The following is an 11334-nucleotide window of genomic DNA, read 5'->3' on the forward strand; positions in this document are numbered from 1 at the left end:
ATGCTTGCCAACGATCGGGGAACATTTCGAAGAGACATGAGATGCCACAAAACGGCATCCTAGAGGTTGAGGTTTTCGATGTCTGGGGCATTGATTTCCAAGGACCGTTCCGTCCAAATAAAGGTAACGGGTACATTTTAGTAGTTGTAGACTATGTGTCAAAATGGGTTGAGGCAATTGCTTCACCTCATTGTGATGGTAAGACCATGATAAAGATGTTCAAAAAGATCATATTCCCCCGTTTTGGTGTCCCTAGGGTCGTCATTAGTGATGGGGGATGCATTTTAAGGAAAAGAAACTCACTTCCATACTTGTCTGCAGAGTTGGTGTCCAACACCGGCGTGGTTTGGGGTATCATCCCCAAACTAGTGGTCGCAGAGGTCTCTAATCGTGAGTGAAAGAGATCTTGTCTAAAGTAGTTTCTAAATCACGGAAAGACTGGAGTCTTAAGCTAGATGACACATTATGGGCTTATAGAACTGCCTTTAAGACACCAATTGGTGCATCACCTTATAGGTTAGTTTATGGGAAATCGTGTCACTTACCTGTTGAGCTGGAATGTAAGGCCTGGTGGGCAATCCGTGAGCTTAATTATGATCCTACATTGTGTGGTCAGAATCGTCTTTTGCAGCTAGATGAATTAGAGGAGTTTAGGCTTAATGCCTATGACAGCTCGCGCATTTACAAGGAAAAGACGAAGAGATGGCATGACAAGAGAATCCTACCTCGGGAGTTTCATGTGGGGCGCGAAGGTGTTCTTTGTTTAATGCCCGGTTGAGACTCTTTCCGGCAAGTCAAGTCCAGGTGGAGTGGTCCATACACGGTGACAGCTGTTACCAAATTTGGATCCGTGGAGCTTGAAGATTCCGAGGGTCATAGATTCAAGGTGAATGGCCAATATGTGAAGCATTACCATGAGGCGAGTGAAGCGGACAACCGCGTTGAAGTCTTGCGCTTCGACGAGCTCGACGCGCCAGTTACTTGATACCAGAAAGGTCGTGCGGGACCTCTTAACCCAGCGCTCTCCGGGAGGCAGCCCGGACAGATTTATTTGTACTTTTGTTGAACTATTTGTTTTTCTTTAGCTTTACGTTGAACTTTAGACGCTGTTTATGAACCCCCTCTGTATTTTCCTTGCTTTTAATGCGTCCTTTGCAGGTTAAAGTACTCGATCGAATGTTTTTGTGTTCGATCGAGCACTTTCTGATGCAGCTGTTACTCGATCGAGGGATAATGTCCTCGATCGACCAGATCCAAACCCGTGTTAACTCGATCGAGTGATCCGTCATTCGATCGAGCCCCTCCAATACACCGGTTCACTCGATCGAGCTGTCCCAGGTGCTCGATCGAGTAGTTTCGACTCCCAGTTGCTGTTTTACGTCTATGGAGCTACTGCTTGACTTTTCTTGACCTCCCATGTTCATGGTCGGTTTGGGGAGGTCCCTCCTTATAATATTTTGTAAGTTTTCCGACTCCGCCTCTCTTTTTCCTTTCAGTTTGCATTTCTTTCCCTATTTTTAGTACAATGGGGACATTGTACGGTTTGGTTTGGGGAGGTTTGCATCCATATCTGTGTCTGCATGTTTCATTTCATTTCTGCTTCCATATTTATTATTTCCGCATGCATTGTTGTTTGTTTTAATCCAAAAAATCATAAAATCCAAAAAATTTCAAAAATTTCATGTTTAATTTGAGTCGGAACGTTTGAACATTGACGCTACATTGAATCCTTATTTGAGCCTTGCATTTTCTTGACATTTAATTGGCTTGATTATGTGCATAATCTACGAGTTTTTGTTTCTCTCTTATCTGAACGAATAGACTTGATTCACTATTTCTGCAAGCTACATTACATTCTGAGGTTAGAGCTTATTAAACTGGTGACATTCATGACCGGTTTCATTTAGGATGTGAGTAGTACTCTCTTTAAGACATGTAACATCAATTTGCATAAGCATGAGTTTAGTCTTCTTAATACCTGTATGCATTCGGTCTGTGGATGGTGACACGTGTTAGGAGAGGCAGACCCCCTTATTTCATTCTACCCATGAGCCTCACATAGCCAAATTGCCTTTTTGTCCTATCAACTACTTTCTATAATACTTCCTACCCTAGCTGAGCTAGTAACGAGTAGTTCTTGGAATGTTTTATTGCAATATGGTTATTTTATCTGATTTCAGAAGATGGTGGAAAGATTGAAGGGAAAGAAAGAAAAAAAAAATGTTGAATTGAAAAAAAAAAAAAAAAAAAGAGAACGAAAAGTGCGAAAAAGAAAAAAAAAGAAAAAAAAAAAGCGAAAAAAAAAGAGACAGAAAAATTCAAAATGAAAAAAAAAATGAGAATTGCACAATGTTTCACACTCCCATGCCTTATTTATATTTTATGGGGAGTTGACGATTTTTGGTGTTTTGTGAGTTTAGTGCATAATTTTGCACCGCTTTATCTTGCTGTTATAAGTACGAAGTTGGGATGCAGTCTATATTTGGATCCGTTGTTGCTAGCCTGGCTATTAACCCCACATATCCAAATTCATTTTAGCCCCTTCTTACCCATTACCTCACTAACCCAAATGTAAGCCCTCGGCACGTGTCTTGGTCATTAGTATGGTTGGAATGCATATGTACGGTTGTAGAGACTTTATTCATGTTAACTGCATGCATGTTCTTATAAGTCGAGTTAGGTGAGTGTCTGATTCTTTCCTATCTTTCACATATATACTCACATGTGCCTGTTTTTGAGTGACGAGCGACCCGTGAGAGTCCGACATCTTTGAGTCTTGCAAGGTCGACGGTTCAGTAAGCTTTAAACATTAATTTAACTCGTTTGCACTTTTCAGTTGCCATTTTGTCATTTTGTTGCATTAAACTGGTTCTAGTGGATGATTTGTAGCTGATGCGTTGGTCCCGTTCCATTGTTCACCCTTAGTTGCATTCATATTTGCTTGGGGACAAGCAAAGGTTTGGTTTGGGGAGATTTGATACGTGCCTAATGTATAGTCTTTTTAGCCTATTTCAGCACGTATTTCTATGCTTTTTATGTAGCATCTGGCTACAAATACCCCCGAATATTCTACTTTGGTCCGTTTGTTGTAAATTGCAGGAATTGACTGAAGAGGAGCTAAATCGAGCCTTAATTGTCCCAATTGTATGCATTCATGGAAAATAAGGAGCTGGAGCTTGGACATTTAACATTCGGAAGACGCGTGAGCTGAGTTCGGGAAGCAATTCAAGTCCTAACATGCCTATATAGCTCGATCGAGTAGTCTCATCGCTCGATCGAATGCTCTACACACTCAAGACTGGTCGATCGACTAGTTTAAAGGGGTCGATCGAGGAAGTTCTGCAAGCAGTGCTCGATCGAGAGGTTGTTCTAGCTCGATCGAGTAATCTTTCTACTCGATCGAGGGGTTTTCGTGTGCTTTTAGCTTATTTCCGCCTAATCTTTTATGGGCTTTTGTAATTAGTCCATAGATTAGGTTTAAGGTGATTTTTCAAGATAAGGCGAGGAGAACATCACGTTACTCCCATCTCCTCACTACGTACATTTCGATTGCTACTTCTATCACTGTTCTTTGGATTTTTATTCTCTACATTTGTTACTCGGATTCGGTATTATCGATCTAAGTTTATTTCTTAATCGTATTTACTGCTTTTAAATCCTTTTTCTCTTTGCTTTATAATTGTTCAATCGTTTCCCCCTAGTATTATCACCATGCTTAGTTTTAATTATTTAGTTATGGTAATTGTTAATCCGACGATTATGAGTAGCTAAATTTCCCTTGCTAAGACTATAGGGGATCCATGATTTGAAGGAAGAGTAATCGATTTACTAGGTTAATGCCAGTACTGTCTTTGTTGTTTAAGTGCTACAAATAATTGTAATTGCCTAATTGAGTCGACGCAATTAGACCCTTATTCTTAGTGGACCTTGACCTGGACCGAAAGGTTGGAAGAGGCAGACTAGTAGCGAACAATAGAGTATTGCAGCGAGGGCGAAAGTTAAACTGTTTACACTTTAGGGTGAATTAAGGACCGAAAGGTGACATTCGCTACCCCTTAGACCGAACTGCATTGACCTGGGACCTAGATTACTCGACCAGATGATTATGGTGAACCGTTTGTCTTAGCTATTCTCCTTTATCTGTTAAACCCCTTCCTTTTATTTCTCTTTTCCTTATTCTCTTAGTTTAGAAATCACATTTTATAAACCCCCAAATTGGTTACTTGGAGGAACTTAAGTTTAGCCGACAAATTCCTACCTCTCTGTGGATTCGACCCGACTTCCCTAGCTATATTAGTTAGAGCCAGTTGGTTATTTTTGACAGGTACGCGACAGACGTGTCAACGGTACCTGAACCATCTATAGAAAAAATACCTTCAACCCCCGCCTGCCTTTTCTCGGTTCCCTCTCGCAGTAGCATCAATGTTAATAGCAACCCAGCCATCCACTCAAACGTGGATACCGTCTGACAAAGCTTTCCTTATAGTGTATAATATTATGGACAACGAAAAAAAATCCTTGCTCCAAGCTTTCTTAATAATGGCAAGGGTTTGGGGTGCAATAGACTTGTCAATGCTAATTTTTTTGGCATTTGCTATTTGCTATTAATAAATTGGGTACTCCAAACTGGAGAAAATATTTTGGTATTTGCTATTTGCTATTAATAACACGAATGATTCAAAAGAGTAATGAAACAAAATTAGAAACTGTTAACTTAAAAGAAAATTCACTTGTTATAACCAAAGAAAATAGAAATTATTACCCAAATACTCTGAATACATAACTCCAAATACAGATAAAACCAACATAATTGAGATTAAACATGAAGATAAGACTTACATCTAGAATTTTAAGCTTGAGTGTCCTAAAGCAAATGTTGTACGAGGCTTCATTATCAAGAACCATACACTCATCAGCATTTTCCACAAGCTGATGCACAAATAAGGTTGCATTATATGACTCAACAACAATATCAGAAACTTTCAGTGACGGAAACAGAGGAAGTCAGCATCATCCTGTCCAGGTACTCCTCCCTTATCTTCGACATCAGTAGTGTTCCCATCCCGAAACCTGTCCCGCCTCCCAATGAATGACAGACTAAGGTTTTTTTCCCCAATTATACTTCGATTCCTAAACAAGATCAACTGAAGAAGCCAAAAAAAGCCTTATTTAATGTAACCAGTTTTGAGTTCAGGACTCGATATACTGGTAACAAATGAGATGTTTCCAATAAACACTAAAATGATTCAGTCATAACACCAGAATCAGTAACAGTAAGTGACTACATCGAATTATCATCATCTAAAATGATGAATATAAACCCTAATTATCTTCAATGAAACAAAAATAGAGATTAAATTGATGAATATACACCCCAATTTCGAATAACTCAACTAATTTAATTGATGAATTGAAAAATCGAAAACACATAAAAAATATAAACCTTAATTTCACAAAAACAAAAATTAATTTCAGGTCTTTACCTCGTCGAATCTAGATCGTCCATTGACGAAGGAGGCAAAACGGGGATGGATTCACATAGTCTCGAATGCAACCGAGGTGAGAGAAAGAAAGATTACTAGCAACGAGGACGCGCGAGAATGATGTTCGATCAGAGGGAAAAAATATTGTGCTGCGTGTTTCGATTTGTGCTGTGTGTTTCGATTAGAGAGAAAAAAGAAGAAGACTGGAATGAAAATTGTTAAACGACGGGGGATTGGAGATTTTGAGGGTGTGGGAATTAGTTTAGTTAATCTCGACCCTTTATTTTCTTTTATTTCCTTAAGATCTGATGATTGTGAGAGGTTATCACAGTTCTCATTATACTAGTGAGAACCTCTAAAGCATCTAAGGACCGCTGGATCAGACATAATTTCAACGAAAGAGATTTGTCAGGGTCATATAATATTTTAGACGTTCTCCATCGTTACATATTACAAACCACACAATCGTCTCTCTTCTCTCTCTCTCTTTCTCCTCATTCATCACCGCACTTCTTCATCTTCTCCATTGCCGACCACCGCGTTTCTCCTTCTTCACTGTCATCGACCACTGCGCTCTCCTTCTTTGGTGTCATCGACCATCATCATACTCCTCCTTCACCGCCATTGACGAAGGTAAGTTTCATGTTTAAATTTATTCAATTTCGTAATTAGAAGATATTATTTCCGTGTTATATCAATATATAGCACAATGATTTTATGTAAAATTTCTTTGATTGATTCGATTTTATCCTAAGTTGGTGTAATGTTGAATTAGTTTGATTGGAATAGCAGTAAAAGTAGGGTTCATAATTAGTACAATCTTGAATTACTTTGAGTGAAATATCATTCAATCTGTTTAACTAAAATAGTAGTATATTAGGCTTTTTTGTATGCTTTTATCCTTGATGTTCTTAGGGATATGGCCAGGTATTAGGGATTACCTTGAAAGACGGACCATTTTCTTCAACATACTTATCTGAATTACTCAATTATAATTTTGTGATTTCTGCAATAAGCCTATAACTTGTGATTTCTGCAGCGGTACTCGTTTGAATTGCTTCATTTATTTTTATGCTATAAGTTTAGGGATAGGGCAGAAGGTTGACGTTGGGGTTCTGACCAATTTGTGTACTTTTTAGCCGTGAGTTCACACACCGAGTTAAGTCAGTGTCAATGGCCAAATTTACGCCAGAAGAAATTGCTGCTCTTCAGGCTGGAGGAAATGGGGTTTGCTGACAGTATATTATAGTCACTAACTCGGCAATATTTAATTTTCATTGATCATGCGAGGTTTCTCAAATAATGATTTTGTTGCTTACTGTACTTTCAGCGTGCAAAAGAAGTTTTCTTCAAAGAATGGGACTCTCAGCATCTAAAGGCTCCTGATAGCAGGTTAGATCTGTTTTTTCTTTGTTTTCAGTTTTATAAGCGCTTACATTGCTGCCTTCTTAGGATGTAGTAGTCTCGTTTGTTTGCGAGTACCTATTGCTGGCATTTAAACGCAATTTTGTGGCTTTTCTAAGTTTCCGTTCTCTGCTGCTTTATGGGGATGACCTTCTTTCTCTGATAATAGTCTAATTCTGTGGCAAAATAAAAGGAGAAGACAAGTGTGTTGTAGAGATGGTGAAAATAAGTTTGTCTTTTCCTTCACAATAGTTTAGTTGTTGAATTGTCTTGTTTATTGCCATTTTTTTCTAGCAATGGGGACAAGCTACGCACCTTTATCAAACATGTCTATGTAGACAGAAGATATACTGGTGAAAGAGGCATTGACAAACCTCCACGGTCGAAAATGGTTAGTTCATCTGAACCATTAACCTTTCATTCTACTTGTATGCTTGCATGACAGTGGCGCTCATCTTTAGCTAGTCTCCTTAGCCTAAACATTTTACTATATTTCAGGGTGACAAAGAAGAACCAAATGAAAACAGGAGGCAATCAGACCCACATCAGAGTAGTTCTCGAAGTTCAGTGAAAGATAAAGAACGTCGTTATAGTGACAGGCCAAGTCCCATTCATGATGTGAGAAGAAGCACTGCATCTGATAAAGACAATCAGAGGTACAGTGAGTATGGGAGAAATCCTGTGACTCCCGTCCGTTCTGCCTGTGTTATTATTTTTTGAGATCTTCAAGTCCTTCTAATTTTAAATGTTCTGCCTGTGTAAATGTGTAATAGGTTGTAAAAGGTTTGCATTATCTTCATCACTAGAAGCATGTTAGTCACAGAGATTTAAAGCCTTCAAATTTGCTGATAAATCATTTAGGAGAAGTGAAAATTACTGATTTTGGTGTTAGTGCAATTGTTGTTAGTACCTCTGCTCAAGCTAATACAAATGTCGGGACCTACTATTGTATGGGCGTAAGTTTTTTTTCTTTTTTTTTAAGGATATTGTGATTTATTTATTTCTGGGATTGGCATTTACATGCTAATTCATTTTGTTTAATTGAGATACTGACTGTTGCTTGTGATTGGTATAGCTGATATTTTGTGGTCAATGCAAATCTGCAGCCCGAGAGATTCAGTGAAGAGACCTATGGAGCTAGAAGCGACATTTGGAGTTTGGGTATGGTCATGCTTGAATGTGCAACTGGAAAATTTCCATATGCAATATCAGATGATGGTTGGGCGGCAACCTATTTTTCAGTTATGCAAGCTATCATTGAACAGCCCCCACCTCGTGCTTCTCCGATCGATTTTTTCTGTTTCAAATAAAAATCAAATTGGACAAGTTATAGGCTTATTGCAGGAATATAGCCATCAGTATTATTTGGCGTTTCTAATGAAATAGTCCTCTGACTCAAGCTTAATCTCTTCTTTCTTTGATGTTTTACTTATTTTGAAAGCCAATTAGCTCAAATGGGAGAGCATTGTGCAATGCACAAGATGTGGGTTCGACTCCCATATTGGCCATGAAATACCAAATCTTTCTTTTACTCTTAAGAATGAAAAATAGTGTAACTGGTAATCCCATTTAATTCAAGTATGCCATGTATGGTAATAGTTTTGGTATATATGTTAGTCTTTGAAATGCTTGTATTGAACTCCTGATAATTGCAAAGCTATTTCACGAGCTCGATCATTGCCATTGTTGCTGCTCGCTTGAGTCCAATCAAGGTCTGCGCGCCATTCTTCGAATATGATTATAGCCTCCTAAATAATTGTACTGTATTGCTTGTATCATGACACATTCCTCTCTTTGGATTTGCAATTTAATAGGCTATATGAGACTCGAACCCATATCTTTGTGCAAAATTTGCACATTGCTCTACCATTAAGCTAATAGCCTTTAAAATACGCTAAACAAATACGAATACGAAATAACTGACATAAGTACTCGAAATGTTTCTCACATATTAGTAAGATATGTAATAGATACACTAAAATGCCTTGTAATTACAAAAAAATGCCGGTAAACACATTAAATATCCTCCATGGTCATTTCCCTTATTTCATGTACATAGAACCTTATTTCATGCACATAGAACCTTATTTCATGCACATAGAACCTTTTCATGCCATAGAAAATTAACGTCCTTAACCAACAGTAATTAGTATCATATTATAACCAACTGATGCAGCTGAAGAACTTTTTAATGCACATAGAACCTTTTTTTCATGCACATATAATCTTATTTCATGCCCATATAAAATTATTGTCTTTAACCAACACTAATTAGTATCATAATATAACCAACTAATGCAACTGAAGAAGTTCTTAATGCACATAGAACCTTATTTCATGCACATAGAACCTTATTTCATACACATATAAAATTAACGTCATTTACCCACAGTAATTAGTATCACAATATAAACAACTGACGCTACTGAAAAACTTTTTAATGCTCATAGAACCTTATTTCATGCACATAGAACCTTATTTCATGCACATATAAAATTAACGTCCTTTACCAACAGTAATTAGTATCACAATATAAACAACTGACGTTACTGAAAAACTTTTTAATGCATATAGAACCTTATTTCATGCACATAGTACCTTATTTCATGCACATATAACTTAGTTTTCCAGGTGAAAAAGTATTCTGTCATTTGATCCATTCCAAAACCCCGACGAAAGATTATGTACTGCAATAGTGCAATTAACAGAATGCGCAAATGAAATTTAAGAGAAATAAAGGAAGAATGCTGTATAATGCACGATTCCAACATCAAGTCTCGGACTAATATTTAACACCAAGGTTGGGTGTACACAACCTCGTCGTTGTGCTGAAACAAAATGGATGGTTGTTTCTATGACACATGATGATATTTGCATCAAGAAGTGCAAATTTTCTATTGAATGTTTAGTCAAGTCCGATATTTACCTTTACAACCTAATGCCTCACTAAGATTTTCCCTACAAAGTGTACAGGATGCAGCAGTGTAAGAATGCGTTTGGTGGCGGATGTTCAGATATCTATGACATGTGTAATGCTATTGCGATTGTCTCTTTCACCCTTAAAAACTTTTGGGATCACTTAGAATGACTTGTGTTCAACCTTTAAAACAAATAAAACCAGCGTATGTCATTCAGAAACTAAAAAAATGAGATTAGACAGAAAATTCACTTGAGCATGAAGAAGATGAAATTTTAAAGGTGAAAGTGGTGATAAACAATCCGCTGGCACGTGAATAATTAACGAACTACTCCATACTTACTACCTAATTTGCATTTCAGGGTTAGAAGGGATATAAATGATGATAGAATAATTGTAGATGGTGATTATGACCATGAAAGTATATTAAAGCTTATGAACCAAGTATTTGGAGCATTGGACCCTGGATCGCAACAAAGTAGCTCATAAGTTTACCTGATCAGCAAAGTCCGGAAGGTCATCGCGAGGATTCTTAGCGAAATATCGTCTTAGAAGCAGTGAGTCAAGCTGCAATGAAGTAAAAGGAGTTGAAGATGACAATTAGAAAGCGTGAAGGGTACAAAACGGCGGATTAAGAATTTCTTCAGTCATGCAGAGTAATCCGAAGAGAGAAATGCAATCTTTCAGATTTTTTCAATCATACTGTTAAGTGTTAAATAAAATCATACGGGAAAGTGGCATGGAGTCAATTGGGCTTAGTTGCACACAAACATTGAAGTCAATTTGCACATATTGAAAATTTTGGGTCAAATTGCAAATAGTTGCCACTTTCGCCCAGGCGGGCGATTGGGGTTTTCAGCTATACATAAAACTGACGTAAACAAGTAAAAGCCTCAGATCACTAAAACAGCTTTCTCTGTGTTGCTACACAAGGGTAAGGTAGCGTACATCTAACCCCCTTACCCCACATTTTGCAGGGTCCATTGAGGCAGTAGGGTAATGATGTTGTTGTAAACATGTAAAATGACAAACCTTAGCTTCATCAACTATGATAGGGAGATTTACACAATATGTCCCAGATATAGCTATGTCCATCTCCTGATCAGATACTAACTTGAAATTGCTCTTCTCCATCATCTAGAAAGACAGAAAGGGGAAAATGGTGCTATCAGGAAACGAACATGATTTTTAGGTATCTTAGATTCTTAGCACAACAATCAAGCACGACATGGTATACACGATGGTACGACTAAGGTATCCATGATGGTAACACTATAAGTCTATAAGAGCTTCTAATCAACTCCGAAGTTCTAGCATTGCTGCATCATCAACAAAAATCATAGTACAAATTCAGTTATTAACTCGCATCAAGCTTATTCAATTAACTCGCATATAGCATGAACAAATTAGCGTAGAATCGCCATGAATTTGAGCAGCGGATTACCTTAATTTGTAGGAATGAAACTTAGTAATGGCGATTGAATCGGATTAGAGGAACAAAAATCCTATGATGAATGTGTTGAGATTTGA

At 37.8% G+C, this 11334-nt stretch overlaps 1 protein-coding gene across 1 annotated transcript; it reads right to left on the bottom strand.

The window, feature by feature from the left end:
* Positions 1-9448: 9448 nt before the first annotated feature.
* Positions 9449-11015, bottom strand: LOC141655210 (uncharacterized). Its single transcript, XM_074462300.1, has 3 exons — positions 10837-11015; positions 10300-10371; positions 9449-9574 (listed from the first exon to the last, which is right to left on the bottom strand). Exons 1-3 carry the CDS (start codon positions 10939-10941, stop codon positions 9449-9451), a joined length of 303 nt encoding a protein of 100 aa, XP_074318401.1. The 5' UTR covers positions 10942-11015.
* Between the last annotated feature and the right edge of the window lie 319 nt (positions 11016-11334).

This window comes from Silene latifolia, chromosome 5, assembly GCF_048544455.1.
Source record: "Silene latifolia isolate original U9 population chromosome 5, ASM4854445v1, whole genome shotgun sequence".
NCBI lineage: Eukaryota > Viridiplantae > Streptophyta > Magnoliopsida > Caryophyllales > Caryophyllaceae > Silene > Silene latifolia.

What these genes read in the sequence shown, in the direction of transcription:
- LOC141655210 (XM_074462300.1), bottom strand. Translation starts at nt 10,941, where the DNA reads ATGATGGAGAAGAGCAATTTCAAGTTAGTATCTGATCAGGAGATGGAC. An exon ending in TCATAGTTGATGAAGCTAAG is followed by an intron (nt 10,372 to 10,836) that starts GTTTGTCATTTT and finishes ACTTCATTGCAG; the next exon opens with CTTGACTCACTGCTTCTAAG. An exon ending in TTCCGGACTTTGCTGATCAG is followed by an intron (nt 9,575 to 10,299) that starts GTAAACTTATGA and finishes GCACTATTGCAG; the next exon opens with TACATAATCTTTCGTCGGGG.